Source organism: Hypanus sabinus, chromosome 31 (genome assembly GCF_030144855.1).
Source record: "Hypanus sabinus isolate sHypSab1 chromosome 31, sHypSab1.hap1, whole genome shotgun sequence".
NCBI lineage: Eukaryota > Metazoa > Chordata > Chondrichthyes > Myliobatiformes > Dasyatidae > Hypanus > Hypanus sabinus.
Window position 1 is genome coordinate 5,983,652 of NC_082736.1, and position 26,826 is coordinate 6,010,477.

Below are 26,826 nucleotides of genomic sequence, written 5' to 3' on the forward strand. Positions count from 1 at the left end.
CAGTTTACCAACGGGTCGCCCTTCAGAAAGTGGAGCTTTAAACAATAATCTGAACGAACCGTGAGTGTTCAGCTCTCGCGTTGGAAAGGGGTTAAGAGAAGTAACCAAAATGTGACAAAGCTTAAAGAACCGCATTCCCCACAGTAATTATATCAGAAACAATAATTGGTGTCACGTCAGAGAAATCTGATGACAAGAGATGGGGAAGGGTGCGTAATCGGGGAGAAATCGGGATTATACAGAGAAGCGGACAGCAAGTTCTGATTGATGGAGATAAGATTCTGAATGAGCTCAACAAGAAATTTCCAAACTTACCTCAAATCCATGTCTCAATATTTAGTAACTCTTTTAATGAAACCGTGAGCGGCTCTTAAAAGAGCCTTTGATTTTCCGGTTTGTTTTGTCAGCAAACTTTTCTTTACTTAGAGCTGGTGTACTTGGTCACCGCCTTTGTCCCTTCGGACACGGCGTGCTTGGCCAGCTCCCCGGGCAGCAGCAGGCGCACGGCGGTCTGGATCTCCCGGGAGCTGATGGTGGACCGCTTGTTGTAATGGGCCAGGCGGGAAGCCTCACCCGCGATGCGCTCGAAAATATCGTTCACGAATGAATTCATGATGCTCATGGCCCTGGAGGAGATGCCGGTGTCGGGGTGAACCTGCTTCATCACTTTGTAGATGTAGATGGCGTAACTCTCCTTCCTCGTCCTCTTGCGCTTCTTGCCAGACTTGCTCGCCGGTTTGGACAGAGCTTTCTTGGCGCCCTTCTTGGGAGCGGGTTTCGGTGCATCAGGCATTTCCTCGTCGGTTTCAAACACAATAATAAGCAGAAGCTGTCCGGAGCGCGGATTAAATAGGCAGCGCCCAAAGTGGTATGTTAATGAGGATGGGAATGTTGAGCATTTCCATTGGCTGTTTGGAGAAATGAATCACCAATCGGAACTCTGGGGGATGGGAAGCGGCGCCATTGTGTGGCGTTACCGCTGTCGTTTAATGCGGGAGGAAGTACAGAAGGGCAGAGACTGGCGGGGGTGCGGGCTAAAATTGCAAAGGGAAACCCAATTTTCAAAAGCAGAATGAAAATAAATTCAGATGAAATATTGTAAAATTATACACTAAGACGTTTAGTTCATGAAACAGGAGAGCGAAGGAGAGATTTGGACATTCCAATGTAAAGTTTAAATCGAGTTTATTTATGCACAGGTGAGAGGAACAACGGATTTGTAGCAGCATCACAGACACATTGCATCAGACACAGCATTGACAAGAAACACTGGAATTAAATATGAACTATACCAAAAAATACAAATAGACAGAGGACTATCAGAACAAATTCAAAATAACAAAGAGATTATGCAGGCAGTGGGAGAATCACCCCTCCTGTGCTTCTTCATCTCGTCACTCTCGATTCAGAGTCACGCAACGCTGCCACTTTGATCTGGCCCATGCCTTCATTCACCAGGTCCAACACTTCAACACTTGCCTTTATTGGATCTTCCTCCTCTTTACACTAGTAATTGGGTTTGTGGGGGGCGGGTCCCCTTGGACCTCTGGATTAGGTTTGAGGGTAGGGCTGGTGGATGTATATGTGGGTCTGGGAGAGATAAGGCTGTAGATTGTGTATGGTGAGATATGTGGGGCTACGGTGGATGGGGTAGTGTAGTGGAGCCACACAGTGGCCGATGCCTTTCATTATGGTGGTTCAACACCACTTGGCTTAGGGAACCGGGTGTGCAAAGGGACACATCATCAGTCATACAGCTTAGTGTCATTGGGTGTTTCGGGTCTTTAATCATGAGACAATCTCGCCCAGGCGACCCAGCCAGGGTGGATCAGGCCCGGTTTGTGTTTATCCCATGGAGCAAGATAATGAGAGGCATGTAATTCTGCATGTTGCATGATTTTAGACCTTGTTACTTGGCATTATTGTGAACATTTGGGGAGTAGAATGTTCTGATGCCGAGTAATTGTTGTGGTTTCTCGTGCCCCACAAACGTCCAGGAGACGCAGAAGATTCTTCAAGAAGTATTAAACTTTAATTTGCAAATCAAAGCTGAGACAGTCAGTGAGCTAGTCGCTGATTGCCCACCGATCCTTGGACACAGCATGTTTTATAGCAATCTGCTGGTTTAGTTGCATTAGCATATGCAATCGTTCTATAGTTGTGTATCACACGTACATCCGCCACTATTGTTTCTACCCATTGACTTAATCATGTTCTAATCTACATCTCTTAGGCCTCTCATTAACACACCATTGTCTTCTGCATTCTTAAGATTTCATTCTCCTACTAAATTGGGTACATGCGTAGCAAATAGCAAACTCAGACTACATAATTTACATCTCTTAGCTTCCTCTTATTAATACACCTTTGTCTTCTACATTCTTAAGACTTCGTGACTTAATCACGTTCTAATCTACATCTCTTAGCTACTTCTCATTAACACACCATTGTCTTCTACATTCTTAATATTTCATTCTCCTACTAAATCGGGTACATGCATAGCAAATAGCAAGTTTCAAAGCTGACTACATAGTTTAGGTTACACAGCAAATAATCTCAACTTTTATACTCCAATATATCCAGAGGGTCTCACACAGAGAAAAGACTAAGAGTCGGCACACAAAAGCCCCAGTAAACTCAAGCACTTATTCCTAAATCTCGGGTTAAACTATAATTTTCTGCGCCAAGACCTCAAAGTACTCTTTCCCTGTTACCCTGGGCCGTTGAGCCAAAAACCTGTCCCTCTGTACCTGAGACAGGGAAAAAAACTCAGAAGCCCTTACAATCTAGTTCCACACTGTCGTTTTGCTTTTGTTCATCCTGCAGGGGTATTTTCGGTGTTTCTTTCTCCACTAAGCTTGCTTCAGTAATTGCCATGAGCATCGGAAATTCTTTGGTTGCAACACACGCTACTAGAGACTTGAGACAAGGAAGAAAACAGCACAGCTCAAGCGCACAGCTCAACAATTCAATACTGACAGTTATTGCCATTTTAGTCAGCCATGCTCCCCATCTTCCGAGTCTACTTTCTAACCAGTCAAATAACTGAAGTCTGGACCCTGCATTCTGTGCGCATACATCACACTGTGACAATACAAAGTCCACTGAAGCCTGTAAATAAGGTGACCAAAAACCATCCTTCTTTATTTTCTTTATCACTTCCCCCCTTGCACAATGGTCAATCCCATGTGCTTCTGAAATCAGAATCGTCAGTGGAGGGGTGGGCGCTACCAACAAACTGTCTTCCATGCTCCACAAGCCTTCCAGGTTCTGCTTGGCCCCCCTTCGTCTCCACATTGCCTGTTCTGCCAAAGTTGCCTTACCTTATATTTGAATTAGGTCCTGTACCTCAGATTCTGGAGTTAGGCTTACCTGGGGAGCAATGACAGCTGATGGACACCCAGACGCTTTTCTGGCTGCCTCGTCCGCAGCTTGATTTCCCTTTGTTATTACATTGTTTCCCTTTTAATGTGCCTGGCATTTTACTATAGCCAATGCTTTAGGTTTCATTATGGCTTTTATTAAGTCTAGAATTTGCGGACAATGTTGTATGGGATCTCTATTACTTTTTTTAAAACCTCTCTGTTTCCACGGTTACGTACCCTGTAACTAAGTCACTTACCAGCAAAGATAGAGAGGTCCGTTGAAGTCTGATGGTACTATTTTTTTAAAGTCTTTATTTATAAAGGGGCACAAAAATAAGATTAATACAAACATTCAGATAATATACGCCATCACTACTCAATCTAAAAGCGCGGGTCTAATAATAACCATCAATAAGAAACAGCTCGATCATTTGTCTAGGGGATAATATACTGTCCGATGGAAATTTAAAAGTCACTCAGTTCCTGCAGACTTCAGCCTTTGGGGACTGCTGCGTTTTCACTTGTTGGAGAGAGAGAGATTTGTGAGAAAAGAAACTTGCCCGGGTCTTTTTATGAAGCAAATCCATTGAATCAGGGGAGCGGGCTTCCCCGTTGTTAGCTAAAAGCTGTTTTCTGTGGTTCCAGCCACCGATTCCAGCCACAGAATCGAACGCACATGACTTCCTTCAAATGGCTTCCCGCTATTACGGGATCATTAGCGTTTCTTCTGGTGCGTCTAAAGGGGTTGTTCCCCCAGACCCTCTTTTATACTTCCTCACGGGGTCTCAGATGTCAATCAGGTTGGGATGATGCAATCTCTCTCTCAACCAGCCCACTTTGCCCGAGGGCTTGCACGTAGCATAGTCCCCAATCCACAAACGTGGTCTCCAAGAAAAATGGTCAATGTCGCATTATTTTGCATCGCTGGGGAACGAGGCATCCAGCATGTCTCTCTCCCATTTCCTGGGTCTACTGACTCCCCCACCCAACTAGTGCTCTTGCGATTCTCACAAAGGAGGGGGCTGTGGGTATAACACCACACTGCCCCGAACAAATGGCATACTCCATGAGCATATGCCGAATCAGTATAGATGTCTACGTTCTCATCTTCCATCATTTCACACGCAGCTGTCAGGGCTTTGATTTCCGTTAGTTGGGTGAAACACGGTTGGGGACAGGATTCCATCCTAATAATCTTATAGCTCGACTGATCCTGCTGCACTACTGAGAACCCTGCATGATTTCCATCATAGTCCCTATAACAAGAGCCTTCTACAAACAGAACCTTCTTATCTGCATCCTCTAGTGGTTCTGATCGTAAATCTGCTCTCAATTTGGCAAATGCCATTGTCTTCCCTGAACAATTATGGGGTTCTCCTTCATGGCCCAAAGGGATGAAATAGGCTATATTGCTGGTAGTGCATCTCTGTATAGTTATGTCTGGAAATGTCAATAGCATCTGATACGCTGCTATCCTGGCTGGCGTCAGCACAAATTTCCCTCTTTCCAGCAATTCTGTGGTGTGTGTACAGAGTCACAGGATAGCCCAGGGTTACAGATGATGCCTTTTCATATGCATAGTACAGCGCCGCCAATCCCTGATAACAGGGTGGATACCCCTGAGCCACCTCATCTAGTCTCGTACTGTAGTATGCTCTCGGCTGCTTTGCTTTTCCTGTGCCTGTCTCTTGTATTAGAACCGCTGTGACATAACCCTCCTGTTCGTTGGATACATACAAATGAAAAACCTTCTCATAGTCAGGCAAAGCTAATGCTGGTGCTGATTGCAATTCCTGCTTAATAGTATTGTAAGCTATCTCCGCCTCTCCATTCCACTGTAAGCCGTTCTTCAAATTTGTATGTCCTGCTTCTTTCATTATCTTTCTCAAAGGTGCCACAATCTCAGCATATTCTTCTATCCAATCTGAGCTGTACCCTGCCATTCCCAAAAACGTCATCACCTGCCCTACAGTTTGGGGTTTGGGGGCTTAGTTATTGCCTCAATCTGATCTGGTGCTATCACCTTCACACCCTTGGATATTACCCTGCCTAAGTATTCCACTTGTTGTGTGCAAAATTGCAGTTTCTTTTTGGATACTTTATGTCCGTGTGTCAGCTTCTCTAACAAGAGTTACAGTGTCCTGCTCACACTGTTCCTTACTGTGGGAGCAAATCAACAGGTCATCCACATACTGTAACAATGTACTTTCCAATGGTATGCCCTCTAGGTCTGCCTTCAACACCTGACTAAAAACATGTGGTGAATGTTTAAATCCTTGCGGCATTCTGGTATAGGTATACTGAGCACCTCTGTAAGTAAATGCGGATACTGACACTGGTCGGCTAGAGGAATGCTGAAGAAAGCCGAACACAAATCAATCACTGAAAAGTAACTTGCTTCTGGTGGAACATTAGTCAAAAGCGTGTGTGGGTTGGGGACTAACGCTGGCCAGTTTTCTACCACATCATTTACCGCTCACAAATCATGCACCAATCTCCAATTAGATTTATCTGCTTTTAAGACCGGCAGCAACGGGGTATTGCATGGATTGTTTGTTCTTTTAAGCACTCCTATTTCAAGCAACCCCTCCACTGTCGATGCTATTCCCTCTTCTGCTTCTGGTCTTAGAGGGTATTGTGGTCTCCTGGGTGGAATTGCTCCCCTTTTCAGCCTTATTTCCACCGGACTAGCTGTTTTTATTTTCGCTATGTTCGTGTCATGCTGTGACCACGGAATAGATGGCAACTCATCTAACCTGTTATCTTTCTGCTGGCCTCTTTCCTTTCCCAGCAAGGGCAGGTGTGGTTGGGGAGTTATTTCGACCTCTCTCACGGTCCCTATCATATCTACACTTACCATTATTTTAATGCAATTGTTGTCTTCTGATATCCACACCTCTGGCATGGTTTTCCTCCACACAGTTAAGAGTGCTGAAACCGTAACAAAGGGTCCTAAGTCTTTCGACTGATATCCCTTGTTTACCAACAACGTTACGTAGGGCGCAGCCTCCAGTATCCTGTAACATTTTTCTAAAAAGGTGTTCCACTTAACTTGTAAAGCTGCCCCTTGCTTCCAATTATCACAGCCTCCCCTTCCAGGTGCTGTTGGGTACATGCCTCCAGGTGCCATCGGTCCTCTAACTCCCTGTTGAGTCTCGTCAAGAATCACTGTACAATGTAGCTCAGATTTGGGCATTACAGCCCTGGGTAATATAGCCTGCACGCCCTTTTTCCATTTTTCCCAGGTTTCCTGAATCTGATCTGCGATGTTTCCTATCCAAAAGACATTAGCCTTCTTGTCTTCTCGCACTATCAATTGAGCCCCTGCTCTTTCCACACTCAGCCCATTTCTGGTGCATTCTAATTTTAATTCCAGTTTCAATAAGGCATCTCTGCCTAACAAATTAATCGGAGTTCCTTTAAATACTAGCACCGGCAAAACAATTCCTTTATTTCCCATTCTCAACCGCACCGGAGCCGTGCACTGTGTCAACTGTGTTTTCCCCGAGAACCCTACCGTCTTAATAAACTTTGCTGACATGGGAAGGTGAAGGGCATACTGTGGCTGTACACAAGTGTACGTGGCTCCAGTATCTATCATCATTGGTGTCAGTTGCCCTTCTAACATGACCTGAACAATGGGTTCCTCGTCTGCCTCCCTTGTTATCATTGGGTAATGTCCCTTCCCATTTGAGTTCTCGGGGCACCCCTAATACCTCGCATAGGGGTTCACAGGTCCACTTGGGCCTGTGGGGGCTGGTCCTTGGCTAAATTTTAGTTCCCTTCTTATCGGTTCCTGCTGGTGTGAGACAGGCCATGGTGTAAACAGACAATCTCTTCTCATGTGACCTGGCTGATTACATCCCCAGCACAATCTCTCTACCTCTCTTTCCCCCTGTTTCCTCACTGGTCCCCTCTGCCCATAGCTCCTCTGCCCCCTCCTTGGGACTTCCAGTCCTGTCTGGGCTGTTTGAATTTAGTCTGTTCCTGATAGGGCATTTGTGGGAATGCTCCTCCAAAGACGATTATTGGCATGGGGTTTTCCAGCCCTTGTCTTACAGTATGATCGGTTCCTCCATATAGCAGTGCTTTGTCCAGTTCGATGGCTGTACTCGGACCGGTGGTTGCTGGCAGCATCTTTTTGTTTTTCTCTTTTTCCTTCTTTTTGAGTTCTTCGAACTGCATTTGTATTAACTTTCTTTGCACCTCTTCCTGCTGCTCAGCCAACCTTCATTTGTCTTTCCGGTATTTCTCAACCGCATGGACTACGTGGTCTCTAAATTCTTGTGGGGTCATTGACATCAGCCCAACCACTTCCTCCAGTTTGGATTTTACTTATGGAGGCATTGCATCCAAAATGCTATGTCGGAACAGTGAGGTCATAAATAAGCTATTCTCCACCTCTTGCTCAGTCTCCAGTCTCCACCTTTTCAACTGGTTTTCTACGTAGGCTGCCGGGTTTTCAGTGTCTCCCAGTGGATCCACTTTTAAGGCTTTTGGGTCCACTTTGGGTGGATAAAGCTTTCGGAGGGCCTGCCATACCCTCTGCCTCACTCTGTCAAAGCCGTCTCCATCAGTTCTCGGGTCGTTCGAGTTTACTATGCCAGCCATTTCCATTAGTTCGTTAAATTTGGAAGTTCCCATCAACCTTATCAACAGTGCTTTCAAATCTCCCATAGCCAATAATCGTCCCGCCGTTTCTTCTTCAAAGGCTGTAGTCCATTTCCCTCCTCCTTCAAGTAGATTGGGCAGTGTTTTTCAGCCCTTCTAGGTCCTGGGATCCCCAAGGGATATACTGCACTTGTCCTGATCCTTTAACTAACAACAGCATCATTCTTCCTCCTTCTCCCCACCAGCCCTGGCTCTCCTCCTCACCTGACTCCCCATCTGTCTCAGGGTATGTCCTTACTGCCTCCCACACAAATGTCTCCAGGATCCTCATCTTCCCTCGATCTCCCTGTGGAGTCCTTCCTTTCTGCCTTGATTCAATACTTGGTTGGCCCCTGGAGTATTTTTCGAATCTCCTCTGGCAATCCCCTCTCAGTAACTTATCTAGCTCACTCTCTACTTCCGCAAGTCACTCCCCTACTGCCTCCTTCTGCTCTTCTAGGCTTCTGCCTCCTACCTCTTCCCCTCAAATTCTCACATCCTCTCTCTCTCCACTTAACTCTTGCTCCTCCAATCACCTTCTTTTCTAGTCTGTCTGTGTCTGTACACCTGTGGCAGGGACTCCTCATGATCCTTACTCGTGCTTGATTCCCTTCTCTCTTGTGTTTCTCCAAGACTCTCATCTCCTATCTTTTTTCCACTTCCTCTTGAATGCCTCATCTCTTCCTGCCCTGATGAGCCACTTTCTTTTCTAGTCTGTTCATTTCTATGGTATAACCGATACTCCTCATCCTCCTTTTCCTTTCTCAAGTATTTCATCCGTTCAATCTCTCTTTGCCTGTTTCATTTCTCTCTTTGCCTGTTCCACCTTTATCCTTTCTGCCTGTATCTCTTTCCATATCGCCGCTTTTTCCTTCTTGTATTGTTTTTTTCTCCTTATTATCCCAAACTTGTACTTCTCCCTGCATGTTTACTGTTCCCGTCAGCAGGGGGCTCTGCTTAGGGGTTCCTGCCTCATTATAGGGAGGGGGCTTTTCTGTTTCTTTCGCATCCGGGTACGGAGCTGAAGCCAGCTTCTCACTGTACCTTCCTCTCTCTCTAACAGGCTGTTTCTCCAGCACCTTAGTGTCTTCCTCGCTTGTAATCAATATTCTACCTGTCCTCCTCAGCCTTTCTCCCTCTGTTCTGAAGAGTTTTAGCACTTCCATTTCTCGCTCTCTTTTTTGCACTCTTTTCTTAGATTTATCTTTTGGTTTGTAATTTTTAATTAGTGCCTCCATTTCTTCGCACAAGCTTACATCAAATGTTACTTCTCTTGGCCATTTTGTGACCAGGTTTTTGGTTCTCTATTCCTATTTTTCTGATCTCATATTTATTTACCAGGATTTTTTTTTTTGCTCAGAATCTCTACTGCCGTTCCTTTACCTGTCATGTTATTCTCTCTTTTTGAGATATTTCAGAGATTCACAGTTCATTTACTGTATAATATTATGTACTCTAATTTTCTCTGGTAATGTGTGAGAGTGTGATGTTCATTCTGTACCTGTCTGTCTCTGGCACAGTGTGAGAGTGTGGGGTTGATTCTGTAACTGTCAGTCTCTGGTACAGTGTGAGAGTGTGGTGTTCATTCTGTATCTGTCAGTCTCTGGGACAGTGTGAGAGTGTTGGGTTCATTCTGTGTCTGACAGCCTTTTGTATATTGTGAGAGTGGACGGGTTCATTCTGTATCTGTCAGTCTCTGGTACAGTGTGAGAGTGGACAGGTTCATTCCGTGCCTGTCTGTCTCTGGTCGAGTGTGAGAGTATGGGGTTCATTCTCTCCCTGTCAGTCTGTGGTTCAGTGTGAGAGTGTGGGGTTCATTCTGTCCATGTGAGCCTCTGTAAAATGTGTGAGAGTGTGAGATTCATTCAGTATCTGTCAGTCTCTGCTACAGTGCGAGAGCGTGGGGATCATTCTGTGCCTGCCAGTCTCTGGTAGACTGTGAAAGGGTGGGGTTCATTCTGATGCTCTCTGTCTCTGGTACAGTGTGAGAGTGTTGTGTTCATTCTGTACCTGTTAGTCTCTGGTATATTGTTAGAGTGTGGGGTTCATTCTGTACCTGTCAGTCTCTGGTACAGTGTGAGAGTGCGGTTTTCATTTAGTATCTGTCTGTCTCTGTTACAGTATGAGAGTGTGGGGATTATTCTGTCCCTGTCACAGGTACAGTGTGAGAGAGAGGTGTTCATTCTGTATCTGTAATTCCCTGGTGCAGTGTGAAAGTGTGGTGTTCATTCTGTACCTGTCAGTCTCTGCTACACTGTGAGAGTGTGGGGTTCATTCTGTATCTTTCTGTCTTTGGTACAGTATGTGAGTGTGGGATTCATTCTGTACCTGTCAGTCTCTGCTACACTGTGAGAGTATGGGGTTCTTTCTGTATCTGACAGCCTCTGGTAGTGTATGAGAGTGTGTGGTTCTTTCGCTACCTGTCAGTCTTGTTTATAGTATGAGAGTGTTTGGATCATTCTGTCCCAGTCAGTCTCTGGTACAGTGTCAGAGTGTGATGTTCATTCTGTACCTGTCAGTCTGTGGTACTGTGTGAGAGTGTGGGGTTCATTGTTTATCTGTCAGTCTCTGATACAGTGTGAGAGTGTGGGGTTTACTTTGTCCCTGTCAATCTCTGGTACAGTGTGAGTGTGTGTGTTTCATTCTGTATCTGTCAGCCTCTGGTACAGTGTGTGAGTGTGGGGTTCATTCAGTATCTGTCAATCCCTGCTACAGTGCGAGATTGTGGGGATCATTTTGTGCCTGTCCATGTCTGGTAGACTGTGAAAGGGTGGGGTTCATTCTGTCCCTCTTTGTCTCTGGTACAGTGTGTGAGTCTGGGGTTCATTCTGTACCTGTCAGTCTCTGTTACAGTATGAGAGTGTGGGGATCATTCTGTCCCTGTCACAGGTACAGTGTGAGAGAGGTGTTCATTCTGTATCTGTAATTCTCTGGTGCTGTGTGAAAGTGTGATGTTCATTCTGTACCTGTCAGTCTGTGGTACAGTGTGAGAGTGTGGGGTTCATTGTTTATCTGTCAGTCTCTGATACAGTGTGAGAGTGTGGGGTTTACTTTGTCCCTGTCAATCTCTGGTACAGTGTGAGTGTGTGTGTTTCATTCTGTATCTGTCAGTCTCTGGTACAGTGTGTGAGTGTGGGGTTCATTCTGTCCCTGTCAGTCTCTGGTACAGTGAGAGAGTCTGGTGTTCATTCTGTACTTGTCAGTCACTGGTACAGTGTGAGTGTGTGGGGTTCATTCTGTACCTGTCAGTCTCTGGGACAGTGTGAGAGAGAGTTGTTCATTCTGTATCTGCCAGTCTCTGGTACAGTGTGTGAGTGTGGGGTTCATTCTGTCCCTGTCAGTCTCTGGTACAGTGTGAGTGTGTGGGGTTCATTCTGTACCTGTCAGTCTCTGGGACAGTGTGAGAGAGAGTTGTTCATTCTGTATCTGCCAGTCTCTGGTACAGTGTGTGAGTGTGGGGTTCATTCTGTCCCTGTCAGTCTCTGGTACAGTGAGAGAGTCTGGTGTTCGTTCTGTACTTGTCAGTCACTGGTACAGTGTGAGTGTGTGGGGTTCATTCTGTACCTGTCAGTCTCTGGGACAGTGTGAGAGAGAGTTGTTCATTCTGTATCTGCCAGTCTCTGGTACAGTGTGTGAGTGTGGGGTTCATTCTGTCCCTGTCAGTCTCTGGTACAGTGTGAGAGAGTGGGTTTCATTCTGTGCCTGTCAGCCTCTGTAAAATGTGTGAGTGTGTGAGATTCATTCAGTATCTGTATGTCTCTGGTACAGTGCGAGAGAGTGGGGTTCATTCTATGCCTGTCAGTCTCCGGTACAGTGTGAGAGTGCGGTGTTCATTTAGTATCTGTCAGTCTCTGCTGCAGTATGAGAATGTGGGGATCATTCTGTCCCTGTCACTGGTACTGTGTGAGAGAGAGTTGTTCATTCTGTATCTGTCAGTCTCTGGTACAGGTTGAGAGTGTGGGGTTCGTTCTCTTCCTGTAATTCTGTGGTTCAGTGTGAGAGTGTGGGGTTCATTCTGTCCATGTCAGCCTCTGTAAAATGTGTGAGTGTGTGTGATTCATTCAGTATCTGTCAGTCTCTGCTACAGTGCGAGATTGTGGGGATCATTTTGTGCCTGTCCATGTCTGGTAGACTGTGAAAGGGTGGGGTTCATTCTGTCCCTCTTTGTCTCTGGTACAGTGTGTGAGTCTGGGGTTCATTCTGTACCTGTCAGTCTCTGTTACAGTATGAGAGTGTGGGGATCATTCTGTCCCTGTCAGTCTCTGGTACAGTGTGAGAGTGTGATGTTCATTCTGTAGCTGTCAGTCTCTGATACTGTATGAGAGTGTGGGGATCATTCTGTCCCTGACAGTCTCTGGACCAGTGTGAGACCGAGGTGTTCATTCATTATTCTGTATCTGTCAGTCTCTGGTACAGTGTGAGAGTGTGGGGTTCATTCTGTATCTGTCAGTCTCTGGTACAGTGTCAGAGTGTGGGGTTCATTGTGTATCTGTAAGACTCTGGTATAGTATGTGAGTGCGGTTTTCATTTAGTATCTGTCTGTCTGTGTTACAATATGAGAGTGTGGGTATTATTCTGTCCCTGTCACAGGTACAGTGTGAGAGAGAGGTGTTCATTCTGTATCTGTAATTCGCTGGTGCAGTGTGAGAGTGTGGTGTTCATTCTGTACCTGTCAGTCTCTGCTACACTGTGAGAGTGTGGGGTTCATTCTGTATCTTTCTGTCTTTGGTACAGTGTGTGAGTGTGGGGTTCATTCTGTACCTGTCTGTGTCTGGTACAGTGTGAGAGTGTGGTGTTCATTCTGTATCTGTCAGTCTCTGATACAGTGTGAGAATGTGGGGTTCATTTTGTCCCTGTCAGTCTCTCTTACAGTTTGACAGTTTGTGGTTCATTCTGTCCCTGTCAGTCTCTGGTACAGTGTGACCATGTGCGATTCATTCTGTACCTGTCATTCTGCTTCTGCACCTATTGTCTATTGTCTACTGAAATGTCGACTCTTTGCTGAGTTCCTTCAGTATTTTGTGTGTGTTTGCTTCAGTCTGTGTATTGATTAAGCTGATCAAACTGGTACAGTGGAAGAGGAATTTGTGGAGTGGTCAGAGACAGTTTCTTACAGCAGGATCTTACCCAGGAACAGGACATTTCAGATGTAATCTGTGTAATGAGGTGTGATTACAGAGAGATCTTGTGGTTAAGGATCCCTGAAGAAGTGATCACAATGAGGGAGAATTCCAGACCACAGATTGAGGGTGAATTCAGGGTCCAGGTTTCAGGTCAGGGTTTTCCTTCCACTAGATGAGCTGCCAAGCATTGTTGACGAGCCCATCTGCCCATAGCAGTTGGTTGTATGACATTAGTAAACCAATTTGCACCTTCCCCCGACACTAGAAACAGTTCCATTGGGCTTAGTCGCTAAGCCATATGTTAAAGTCAGGAGCTGGATTTGGCTGACAGAGGCAATTTGATGTGCACACCATTGGCAGCTTTCAATGGGAATTGGGATCTTGTCCCATTATCACTCCACCACTGGTTAAGACAGCTGTAAGGCACCAATATGTCAGTATGTGAATGGGAAATGGAACTAGAATGCATTGCCACTGGCAGATTGTGGTTGTTGCAGCTCACAGAGCAAAGGTACTCGATGTAGTTTTACCCCAATCTGCTTCTGCTTAAATCTCTCATGACAATCAGTGCTCCTTTCTCATCTCTCTTTGATATTTCCTCTTTTGTGCTTTATCCCATCGGGAGGAACACCTGATGATCTTGAGACCACTCCTCTCCGTGTCTTCTTTCCCTCCCCTTTCACCAACACTGTCCCTACATGTAAAGTGCCTATGAAAAGTATTCATGCCCCTTGGAAGTTTTCATGTTTTATTGTTTTACGATTTTGAATCACAGTGGATTTTATTTGGCTTTTTTTACCTGATCAACAGAAAAGGACTCTTGTGTCAAAGTGAAAACAGATCTCTACAAAGTGCTCTAAATTAATTACAGATAGAAGTCACAAAATAATTGTCTGTATAAGTATTCACCTCCTTTAATATAACACACCAAATCATCACTGGTGCAGCCAATTGGTTTTAGGAGTTACATTTAAAGTTAAATGGAGATCACCATGTTCAGTCAAGCTGTTTCAATTGACTGTAGTAAAATACACGACTGTTGGGAGTCAGTATTCTGGCAAAGACTACACCATGAAGACAAAAAAACACTCCAAGAAGCTCTGTAAAAAGCTTATTGAAAAGGACGAGTCAGGAGACTGATACAAGAAATTTTCCAAGTCACTGAATACCCTTGGAGTCCAGTTTAGTCATAGAAACATAGAAAACCTACAGCACCCTACAGGCCCTTTGGCCCGCAAAGTTGTGCCGAACATGTCCCTATCTTAGAAATTACCAGGCTCACCTATAGCTCTCTATTTTTTTGAAGCTCCATGGACCTATTGAAAAGCCTCTTAAAAGACGCTGTTGTATCCACTTCTACCACCGTTGCCAGCAGCCCATTCCATGCACTCACCACTCTCTGAGTAAAAAAACTTACCCCTGACATCTCCTCTGTACCTACTCCCCAGCACCTTAAACCTGTGTCCTCTTGTGGTAGCCATTTCAGCCTTGGGAAAAAGCCTCTGGCTATCCACACGATCAATGCCTCTCATCATCTTGTACACCTCAATCAGGTCACCTCTCATCCTCCTTTGCTGCAAAGAGAATAGGCTGAGTTCATTCAACCTATTCTCATAAGGCATTTTCCCCAATCCAGGCAATGTCCTTGTAAATCTCCTCTGCACCCTTTCTATGGCTTCCACATCCTTCCTGTAGAGGGGTGACCAGAACTGAACACAGTACTCCAAGTGGGTTCTGACCAAGGTTGCGTATAGCTGCAACATTACCTCTCGGCTCCTAAATTCAATTCCACGATTGATGAGGGCCAATACACCGTATGCCTTTTTGACCACTGAGTCAACCTGCGCAGCTGCTTTGAGCGTCTGTGCACTCGGACCCCAGGATCACTCTGATCCTCCACACTGCAAAGAGTCTTACCATTATTAATAAATTCTGCCATCATATTTGACCAATCAAAATGAACCACTTCAGACTTATCTGGGTTGAACTCCATCTGCCGCTCCTCAGCCCAGTTTTGCATCCTATCAATGTCCCTCTGTAACCTCTGACAGCCGTCCACTCTGTCCACTACTCTTCCAACCTTTGTGTCATCAACAAACTTACTAACCCATCCCTCCACTTCCTCATCTAGGCCATTTATAAAGATCACGAAGGGTCCCAGAACTGGTGACCGACCTCCATGCGGAATATGACCCATCTACAACCATTCTTTGCCTTCTGTGGGCAAGTGTTTTGGATCCACAACGCAATGTCCCCTTGCATCCCATGCTTCCTTACTTTCTCAGTAAGCCTTGCATGGGGTACCTTATCAAATGCCTTGCTGAAATCCATATGCACTATATCTACTGCTCTTACTTCATGACTGTGTTTAGTTACATCCTCAAAAAATGCAATCAGGCTTGTAAGGCACATCCTGTCCTTGACAAAGCCATGCTGACTACTCCTGATCATATCATAGCTCTCCAAATCTTCATAAATCCTGCCTCTCAGGATCTTCTCCATCATCTTCCCAACTACTGAGGTAAGACTCACGCGTCTGTAATTTCCTGGGTTATCTCTACTCCCTTTCTTGAAGAAAGGAACAACATCCACAATCCTCCAATCCTCTGGAACCTCTCCCTTCCCCATTGATGGTGCAAAGATCATTGCCAGAGGCTCAGCAATCTCCGCCCCTCGCCTACCCCATGTAGCCTGGGGTACATTTTGTCTGGTCCCAGCGACTTATCCAACTTTCCAAAAGCTCCAGGACATCCTCTTTCTTAATATCTATATGCTCAAGCTTTTCAGTCTGCTGCAAGTTATCACGATAATCACCAAGATCCTTTTCCATAGTGAATACTGAAATAAAGTATTCATTAGGTACCTGTGCTATTTCCTCCTGTTGCATACACGCTTTCCCACTGTCACGCTTGATAAGTCCTATTCTCTCATATCTTATCCTCTTGGTCTTCACATGCTTGTAGAAATCCTTGGGGTTTTCCTTAATCCTGCCCGCCAAGGCCTTCTGGCTCTCCGAATTTCCTCCTTAAGCACCTTCCCAGTAGCCTTATAATCTTCTAGATCTCTATCATCCAGAAGTGGAAAGAATATGTCACCGTTGTAAACCGACCTCGAGCAGACAGTGTTCAAAAATTGAGCAGCTGTGCAAGAAGAGAACTAGAGAAAGAGGCTGCCAAAACACCTTTGATAACTGTTGATAACTCCGCCTTTGATAACTCAAGCTTCCCTGGCTAAACTGGGAGAGATTTTGCATACAATGATAGTTGCCCAGGTGTTTCACCTGTCACAGGTTTATCAGGGAGTGGCAAAGAGAAAGCCACTGTTGAAAAAAGCTCTCATGAAATCTCACCTTGAGTTTGTCAGAGGACGAGGGGGTCTCTGAAGCCAGCTGGAAGAAGGTTCTATGGTCTGAAACTAAAATAGAACTTTTTTTGCAATCAGGCTAAACTCGTAAGTTTGATGTAAGCCGAACACTGCATATCATCAAAAACACACCTTTCCTACAGTCGAGAATGGTGCATTGTGCTTCACGGCAGCAAGCCCTGGAAAGCTTGTGAAGGTAGAGGGTAAAATGAATGCAGCAAAATACAGGGAAATCCTGTTAGAAAACGTAACGCAGTCTGCAAGAAAACTGAGACGTGGGAGAAGATTTGTTTTCCAGCAAGACAATGACCACGAGCTTAAAACCAAAGCTGCATAGGAATGCATTAAAACAGCAAAGTTAATGTCCTAGAGTGGCCAAGTCAGAGTTCAGACTTCAGTCTGTAGCTGGATTTGAAAAGAGCTTTTCACTCACAAACTGTATGCATTCTGACAGATCTTGCGTAGTTTTGTAAGGAAGAATCGGGAAAAATTGCAGTGTCCAGATGTGCAAAGCTGATAGAGACCTATCCACACAGACTCAAGGCTGTAATTGCTGCCAATGGTGCATCAACTAAATACTGACTTGAAGGAGCTGAATACGCCTACCTGGACATGGTCCTTTCCCTGTACGTGTGTATGCCTGTCTTAATACATGACTCCCTTACTCTTATACTCAACACCCTGACCATTGGGGACCAGCATTCTGTACACCTTATCCCATTGTGTAGCCACGTTCAGTGAACTATCTGCCTGGATCCCAAGTTCACTCTTTTCACCAATGCTGGGAAGGAGTCAATCATTAACATTATACTTTTTTCTTTCATTTGACCTCCCAAAGTGCAATACCGCATTCCCTCCCAGATTAAATTCCTTCTGCAAATTCTCTGCATATCTGTTTGTGATCTGTGTGCATTGATCAATGTTTACACTGTCCACGATTCCACCAATCTTGCAGTCACCTGTAAACTTGTAAACCACCCATCAACATTTTCATCCAAACATTGATATATATCACACTCAGCATCATTCCCAGCATCAACCCTTGTGGGTCACCACTGTTCACGGACTTCCAGCACTACTTAGCTTTCTATGAGGAATCCATTTCTGAATTGAAATTGCAATTTATATTGAATCCCACTAAGATCTGTAGAGATCATGTCCACAGTCTTGCCGTCATCAAGCACCAAGATGTTGGGGCTGATTCTTTTTACATTATATGTCAATGATTTGAATGATGGAGTTGATGGATTTGTTGCAAAATTTGTAGATGATATGAAGAGACAGGTGGATGTGCAGGTATTTTTGAAGAAAAAGGGAAAGACAGACAGATGAAGAGAATGGGCAAATAAGTGGCAGATGGAATACAGAATTGGGAAATGTATGGTCATGTACTTCGGTTGAAGAGATATTAGGTTTGACTATTTTCTAAAGGGAGAAAAGATACAGAAAAATGAGGTGCAGAGGGATTTGGGAGTATTGTGCTTGTTCTGTAAAGGTTAATTTGCAGGTTGAGTCTGTGGTGAGGAAGGCAAATGTGAAGTTAACATTCATTTCAAGAGGACCAGAATATAAGAGCAAGGATGTGATGTTGAGACTTTATGAAGTACTGGTGAGGTCTCACTTGGAGTATTGGGAGCAGTTTTGGGCCCTTTATCTTAGGAAGGCTGAGCTGAAACTGGATGGGTTTCAAATGAGATTTTCAAAATTGATTCCAGGATTAAACAGCTTGTCGTATGAAGAGTGTTTGATGTCTCTTGGCCTTTATTCCCTGGAAGTTAGAACAATGAGGGATGATGAATTGAAACCTATCGAATGGTGAAAGGCTTTGATAAAGTTGATATGGAGAGGATGGGAATGTCTAAGACCAGAGGACACAGCCTCAGAAGAGAGGGGCATCCTTTTAGAATGGAGATGAGGAAGAATTTCTTCAGAGAGAGTGGTGAATCTGTGGAATTCATTGCCACGGGCGTCAGCTGTGCAGGCCAAGCCTTCAGGTATTTAAGGCAGAAGTTGATTGGTCCTTGATTGGTCAGTGCATGAAGGGATACAGGGAGAAGGTAGGAGATTGGGGCTGAGAGGAAAAATGTCTCAGCCAAGATGAAAAGAGAGAGCAGACTTGATGGGCCAAATCGCCTAATTCTACACCGATATGTTATTTCTGTATCACCACCACCGAATCCTCGATCAATTTTGTCAATCATGATGTGTCCACACAAAACCATCAAGCAAGCCATGCCTTTCCAAGTGTGGATGAATCCTGTAGCTCAATATTGACTCGGATCTGCTGGTTTTTAAGCAACTCCCACATGTCAGGCCTGGACTTGTCAAACAGTGGCTGCTCCCAATCAATGCCGCTTGGCTTCTGTCTTACTGCATTCTAACTTGCCCTTCTGGGATTTAGTACCTTCATACAGGATCTAATTTTATTCTTACTCATAAGTAAGAGAAATATAAGATCCCAAAATATTCACTGACTCTCAGCTGTCAGCTGGCCTGGTTTATTTCTGAAAAACTAATTCCTCTCTGTTTTGAACTCTGATTGGGCTCTACATAATGTTTCAAACACTCCTCAGATTCACTGAGCCAGTCTGGAATATCTTAGCAATAAGCAAGTTGCAGTCAATTCTAAGGAAGATAAAGTCCCCCACTTGTTACTGGGGAGAGGCAATTCAATAATCCTGTCAGTGTAACTGAAGTTTGCCGTGTAAATGAACCCTCCAGTTTGCTGTGACATTCTCAGTTGTGTAACCTTTGCACCTTTTAACCCCCTTCCCCCCACTCACATGTAAAACATTCAGACCCAGGAATGTTGAGCTGCCAGCCCTGTCCATCTGACACATACTCCTAATGTTGAAATAACCTCATTTCATCCCATCAGTCCCACCATTGGCCTGACATCGGCTCTCGTTCTTTTCAGACTGTCTTGTCATACACACATTCTCCCATTTGCTACTCCAGTTCAAACTCCGCCAAGTGACACCATCAAACCTCCTGGTGAGGATATTGGTTCCCCTCCGGTGCAGATGGAGATGGTCTTGTTTGACAGACCAAGGTTCTCGGGGATTTGCGGAATGGAAAAGCACTTCCTATAATTTAAAGCAGGAGAATCAGCAAATTTCCAGAAATCCTCCAGTCTGTACGTGCTGTGTGAGTCAGTTTTTTTTCCGCTAAAGCGCTTTGTGTCGGATAGACCGTTGAAATTGGCGGGTGTGGTAAAGTGAAGGTGGAGCTGGACGATGAGAGGCCGCTCTCGGCTCTGTCCGTCACTCTGACTCTGTCTCCTCCCCTCCCCGCCTCTGTCTCTCTGCGCGTTTCTCGGGCAGGTCGGGGCGCTGTGTATAAAAGGAGACATCAGCAGTCGGTTTGTCACTGAGCAGCGACCTGAGTGAAGCAGTATCATGTCTGGCAGAGGGAAAGGAGGCAAAGGACTGGGCAAAGGCGGAGCCAAGCGGCACCGTAAAGTGCTCCGTGATAACATCCAGGGCATCACCAAACCGGCCATCCGCCGTCTGGCTCGCCGTGGCGGCGTCAAGCGGATCTCGGGTCTGATCTACGAGGAGACCCGCGGGGTGCTGAAGGTTTTCCTGGAGAATGTGATCCGGGATGCGGTCACCTACACTGAACACGCCAAGCGCAAGACGGTCACTGCCATGGATGTGGTGTACGCTCTGAAACGCCAGGGCCGCACTCTCTATGGCTTCGGCGGCTGAAAAACTCCCACTTCCTCCCGAACACAACACAAAGGCTCTTCTAAGAGCCACCCACCGCCTCACAGAGGGAGCCGTGTCCACAACCTTTTAATTATTTTTATCGATATATTTGGCTGACCTACTTATAAAACAGATTAATCCGTTCCGCTTGAAATATCCCTGCGATTCTGCCTTTTCAGTCGGTGATTACGGCAGAAGCTCTGAATGCATTAAGATCGATCAGCATCCCCTTGTCTGTCTCGGACAGAAATCAGTTCCCTCATTCAGAGGAACGATTCTGTAATCATCCATTTAAATCTTCACTGAGACAATTATATATCAAATGAAACTGAAATTGTAGAATCCGTGATACAATTAATGGTAAATAATATAAACAAGTAATCAAGCACCGTTGCTGGGTGCTCTGAAATTGGCGGGCGATTTGAAATTAATCCTGCGCCAATCACACTGTATTCTGATAGCACCAAGTCCGACAGCCAGTAAATTCCTAGAAATCCTTCACTGTGGACGTGGTGTGTGAGGGAGTTTTCTTTCCCCTCTCTGGAGCTCTGTGTTTCGGATAGACCGTTGGAAATTGCCGGCTGAAGTAAAGTGAAGGCCGAGCTGGACGATGAGAGGCCGCTGACGGCCCTGTCTGTCACTCTGACTCTGTCCCCTCACCTCCCCGCCTCTGTCTCTCTGCGCGTTTCTCGGTCAGGAGTAGTGGCAGAGGATTGGAGGATGGGTTATGTTATCCAGTCACGTAGGAAAGGATCGATGGAAAACCAAACACAAGACATTGTTCAGATTCTGGACGGTCTCGGCCTGAAACGTCGGCTGTTTACTGTTTCTCACAGATTCTGCCTGGCCTGCTGAGTTCCTCCAGCACTGTGCGGGTATCGCTGCAAGGAAAAGCCTGGGAGCTGAGTCAGGTCTGCTGCTGCAGTTCATTCATTAAAGACTCGGCTGACAATGTCAATGCCCGGCTCAGCAAATATGGTGCAGGAGTAGTCCATTCAGCCCTTCGAGTCTGCAAACAAGAACAAGAGATGTTCCATTGTCAATGACGAACCAGGGCAGAACTGCCGTGGGGAATGGTCGGACCCTGGGAGTGCTGTAAAACAGAGAGACATCGGGGTGCAGATATCGAATTCCTTCAAAGTGTAAACACAGGTAGGCAGGACGGTGAAGGTGGTGTTTGCCACACTTGCATTCATCGGGAGAGTATTGGGCACTGGACTGTGACGTCACATTACAGCTATCCCAGCCTTGGGGAAACCACTCTTGGAGCAGGGCGTACAGTTATAGTTGCCCAGTGATCAGAGGGTGACATTAAACTGGAGAGGGTGCAAAAGGGATTTAACAGGAGGCTGGATAGGCTGGAACATTCTCACCAGAGTGTATGTGACATTAGAGAGGCTGATAAAATAATGGCAGACAATGCTACGGTCAATAGTGAATCTGTAATCTCCAGGGTCATGGAGTTGGAAGCTAGAGATTAAGGTATACAGTGCGAGAGGAAAGATTTAACTGGAACCCTGAGGAGCAGGTTTTGTTCACAGAATGTGCTGTTTAAATGGAACAAACTACCTCCAGTGATGGAATAGGGGGGGCACAGTTGCCAAATCTCTTGGACTGTGGGAAGGGAAGTTTCACAGGGACATGGGACAAATTCAGGTAACTGACAATGGTTTTGTTTGTCCACTTGGCCAGCATGGATGTGTTGGGCTGATGGGCCTGTTTCTGTGCTGCATAATTTAGTGACTAGGTCTGTTGCTGTGACAGAGCGGGAGGGACAGGGTCAGTAGTGAGAAGGTTTGGGGGATGTAGACAGGAGAGTGAATGGTTGAGGATGGGGCGGATGGAACAGAATGTGGGGAAATGTGAGATCACCCATTCCCAGAATCAAACTGTAAGAGTCATTTCCACACGGGGATGTTCAGAGGAACCTGGGTGTCCTTGTAAACAAATCACTTGAGTTAACGTGCAGATACAACAAGTAATGAGAGAGGCAAACAGTATTTTGTCCTGTGATCCAGGAGGAGTGGAGAAGAGGGGTACAGATGTCTCACTGGATTCTATTGGGCCCTGGTGAGAGCACAGCTTGAATGTAGTGTCCGGGTTTGGTCACACTTCCTCAGGAAGGATATCCCTGCAATAGAGAGAGTTCAGTGACTATTCCCCACACTGACTGGGCTGGTTCTAGGGATGGAGGGTCGGTTATGTGAGAGGAGAATGAGTGGACTGGGTCTGTATTCCTGCAGTTAATGAGAAAACGAGGAAATCTGTTAGATTCTTTCAGGATGTGACAGACAGCAGGCAAGGAGGATCTTTCCTCTGAATGAAAGCTCCATAACTTAAGAAAATACCCTCAGAATGAGGCATAAATCACAAACACAAGATAATCTGCTGATGGTGGAAATCCAAAGCAACACATACAAAATGCTGGAGGAACTCAGCAGGACAGGCAGCCTTTATGGAAAAGAGTAAACAGTTGACAAGTCATCCCGAGACCCTTCCAGCAGATCTCGTCCTGGTAATGGTTCTTTGCCCAAAGCATCGACTCATTAATCTTTTCCATAGATGCTGCCCAGCCTGCTGACTTCCACCAGCATTTTGTTTCTGTTGATCAGATTGAGGTGACAAGCATTCAGGATGGAAATGAGATCATATTCCTTTAAGCTGAGAACTAGGAACTTCTGTATTCCTTATATAAGGAATCTGGAGCCTCAGGTGCTGGGTTGAGTCAAAGCTGAGATCAACAGTCTCTGGGAAAATTTTAGTCTCTAAGTGAGTCCATAAGACCATCAGATTTAGGAGCAGAATTTGGCCATTTGGCCCATCGAGCCTGCTCTGCCATTTCATCATTACTGATCAATTTTTCCTCTTAGCCCCAATCTCTGCCTATATCCAGTGATTTGGCCTCTACAGCCGCATGTGACCAAAAATTCCTCCGATTCACCACTCTCTGGCTGAAGGAATTCCTCCTCATCTCCATTCTAAAAGGATGTCCTTCTATTTTGAAGTTGTGTGGTCTGGTTTTAGACACTCCCACCACAGGAAAAATCCTCAAATCCTCAATCAAGCCCTTTCGCTATTTGATAGGTTTCAATTCAGTAACCCTTCTTTCTTTGAATTTCCAGTGAATAGAGGCCTAGTGAGGTGAAAAGCTCTTCATTAGACAAGTCATTTAATCCTGGGTAAAATTCCCCATTTGTGATGTAATGTCAGTACAATAAATTCTGGATTTCAGAGATTTTTGCATTTTGGAATCATGGATCAATCTGTCCGACGTTAATCACTAGTTTCTACTGCAGTAAACTTGTTAATTTAACCCACGCAATCCCAGGCACATAGAGGCAAAATAAAGACTAGTGTAAATTTAGAGTAGGGAAGTTGAACTGTACTTGGAGGTAAAGCCTGATTACTAGGCCTCAGAACATTCTATTCCCCAAATGGTCAAAATAAAGCCAAGTAACAAGGTCGAAAATACCCACAACTTGCAGAATTACACGCTTCTCATTATCTTGGTCCATGGGATAAACACGGCGGGCCTGATCCACCCTGTCTGCGTTGCCTGGGCGATATTGTCTCATGATTAAAGACCCGAAATACCCAATGACCCTAAGTTGTATTATTGATGATGTGCCCCTTTGCACACCCGGTTCCCTAAGCCAAGTGGTGTTGAACCACGATAATGAAAGGCATCAGCCACTGTGTGGCTCCACTACACTACCCCATCCACCATAGCCCCACATAGCTCATCATACTAAACTCTACAGACTTATCTCTCCCAGCATATATACATCCACCAGGCCTACCCTCAAACCTAATCCAGAGGTCCAAGGGGACAAACAGCCCCACAAACACGATGACTAGTGTCAGGAGGAGGAAAATCCAATAAAGGCAAGTGTTGGACCTGGTGAATGAAGGCATGGGCCAGATCAAAGTGGCAGCGTTGCGTGACTCTGAATCGAGAGTGACGAGATGAAGAAGCACAAAAGGGGTGATTCTCCCACTGCCCGCATAATCTCTTTGTTATTTTGATTTTGTTCTGATAGTTCTCTGTCTATTTGTATTTTTTGGTATAATTCATATTTAATTCCAGTGTTTCTTGTCAATGTTGTGTCTGATGCAATGTGTCTGTGATGCCGTTGTTCCTCTCACCTGTGCATAAGTAAACTCGATTTGAACTTTACATTGAAATGTCTAAATCTCTCCTTCGCTCTCCTGCTGCCCTGTGTCATGAACTGAACGTCTTAGTGTTTAATTTTACAATATTTCATCTGATATTATTTTCATTCTGCTTTTGAAATTTGCGTTTCTCTTTTCAATGTCAGCCCGCACCCCCGCCTGTCTCTGCCCTTCTGTACTTCCTCCCGCATTAAACGACAGCGGTAACCGACACACATTGGCGCCGCTTCCCATCCCCCAGCGTTCCGATTGGTGATTCATTTCTCCAAACAGCCAATGGAAATGCTCAACGTTCCCATCCTCATTAACATACCACTTTGGGCGCTGCCTATTTAATCCGCGCTCCGGACAGCTTCTGCTTATTATTGTGTTTGAAACCGACGAGGAAATGCCTGATGCACCGAAACCCGCTCCCAAGAAGGGCGCCAAGAAAGCTCTGTCCAAACCGGCGAGCAAGTCTGGCAAGAAGCGCAAGAGGACGAGGAAGGAGAGTTACGCCATCTACATCTACAAAGTGATGAAGCAGGTTCACCCCGACACCGGCATCTCCTCCAAGGCCATGAGCATCATGAATTCATTCGTGAACGATATTTTCGAGCGCATCGCAGGTGAGGCTTCCCGCCTGGCCCATTACAACAAGCGGTCAACCATCAGCTCCCGGGAGATCCAGACCGCCGTGCGCCTGCTGCTACCCGGGGAGCTGGCCAAGCACGCCGTGTCCGAAGGGACAAAGGCGGTGACCAAGTACACCAGCTCCAAGTGAAGCTGTCCAGTGAGATGATCGAAAACACAACGGCTCTTTTAAGAGCCACTCACAATTTCAATGAAAGAGTTGTACTAGCATTTAGGTAATAAATTACACATATTTTATGTCTGGTTACTTTTACAAGAGCTAAATCGCGGTTGGAATAAGCTCCCACTGAACTGACAAGGAATTGTTACCCCCCCCCGCCCCCCTTCCCCATCGGTCCGTCCCACTCGGTATCCATTCCAAGCAGAGGATTGCTGCCGTTGTTTTGTTTGTGGCTTCAGGAGTTTATTGGTTCCAGTTGGGTAACTCCTGAATCTCATTTAAACTCGAGCCTGAAAGACATTATGGCTCTTTAATATGGAGAAGCGTCGATAATCCTTCTGTTTATAGATGCTGCCTGGCCTGCTGGGTTCCACCAGCATTTTGTGTGTTGTTTGAATTTCCAGCATCTGCAGATTTCCTCGTGATGGCTCTTTCATATAATAACTTTATAACTAGACTAGACGCTGTACAAAGTTTGAGATGAGCCGTTTTCCATAACGTGATAACGTTCAGACAGGGACCGACGGCGGGCAGAAGCTGAGGGTCAGTTTTATTCGGTTCCGTTACGGTTTGAAAGAAATTAGAGAATTGAGTTCCCAGACTCTCCAATATCAACTACACTTAAATCAAATGTGCCCGATTTCAGTAACAGAGGGAAATGCGAAGACCCAATCTTAAAACAGAACGGCAATTATTTAACTGGAAATTAAATTTGAAGAATAGATTTATTTTTGGCGGGCTTTTTTCCAGATTGCAGTGCACTTTGGGGAGGAGACGGTTATTTTTCCCGCTTCTACTTTTACGGACCGCAGATTGGTGATTAAGGCAGTTCTTCGATTGGAGCATTTCTCTTCACCAATGAGAATAAGCAGGATCAGACCAATCACAGACATCAGTTTGCATTCTCAAAGTAGGTATAAAATGGGCGAGTTGGGGCGGGGTGAACATTCTTTCATTCTCGTTGGAGTAGAATTGTGACTGTGGAAATGTCTGGACGTGGAAAAGGCGGCGCTGGCAAAGCTCGGTCCAAGGCCAAATCTCGCTCGTCTCGGGCTGGACTGCAGTTCCCGGTCGGCCGGGTTCACAGACTCCTGAGAAAGGGCAACTATGCCGAGCGGGTGGGTGCCGGAGCCCCGGTCTATCTGGCTGCTGTGCTCGAGTATCTGACGGCCGAAATCCTCGAATTGGCCGGCAACGCGGCCCGGGACAATAAGAAGACCCGCATCATCCCCCGGCACCTGCAGCTGGCCGTCCGCAACGACGAGGAGCTGAACAAGCTGCTGGGAGGGGTGACTATCGCTCAGGGCGGTGTGTTACCCAACATCCAGGCCGTACTGTTGCCCAAGAAAACCGGCGCTGCCAGTAAGTGAAGCGACGTGAGCTGAATCTATTTACCTAAAGGCTCTTTTCAGAGCCACTCACAATGTCTGTGGAAGGGCTGAGCGGCGGGTTCTATCCGTCGGTTTGATATCCTGCATCTGTCAGTGCCTCGACATGTTTCTTCCGCGAAAGAAACCGGAATAAATCTGCACAGAAACCGGTTCGTTTCAGTCCCGGCTTTTCCCCTCTCAGCCGACGGAATGTAGCTCTCTCCCCTCGCAGAGTATCAGTGGGTTCACTAGGCGTAGGGTGGTGAAATGAACTTCCGG

General features: G+C 45.7%; 3 protein-coding genes and 1 pseudogene across 3 annotated transcripts in view; 3 read left to right on the top strand and 1 right to left on the bottom strand.

Annotated features, from left to right (window-relative positions):
• The window catches only part of LOC132383739 (uncharacterized), an 80,822-nt pseudogene extending 60,611 nt beyond the window's left edge, over positions 1 to 20,211 (top strand).
• Positions 360 to 828, bottom strand: LOC132383802 (histone H2B 1/2-like). The gene has a single exon (XM_059955009.1). It carries the CDS (start codon positions 791 to 793, stop codon positions 419 to 421), a length of 375 nt encoding a protein of 124 aa, XP_059810992.1. The 5' UTR covers positions 794 to 828; the 3' UTR covers positions 360 to 418.
• Positions 20,212 to 24,737: 4,526 nt separating the features above from the next.
• Positions 24,738 to 25,147, top strand: LOC132383786 (histone H2B 1/2-like). The gene has a single exon (XM_059954992.1). It carries the CDS (start codon positions 24,773 to 24,775, stop codon positions 25,145 to 25,147), a length of 375 nt encoding a protein of 124 aa, XP_059810975.1. The 5' UTR covers positions 24,738 to 24,772.
• A 425-nt stretch (positions 25,148 to 25,572) lies between these two features.
• Positions 25,573 to 26,826, top strand: part of LOC132383836 (uncharacterized) — a 48,829-nt gene continuing 47,575 nt past the window's right edge. The window contains 1 exon segment of the mRNA XM_059955045.1: positions 25,573 to 26,543. Coding sequence (XP_059811028.1) covers positions 26,164 to 26,543 — 380 coding nt within the window. The 5' untranslated portion in view covers positions 25,573 to 26,163.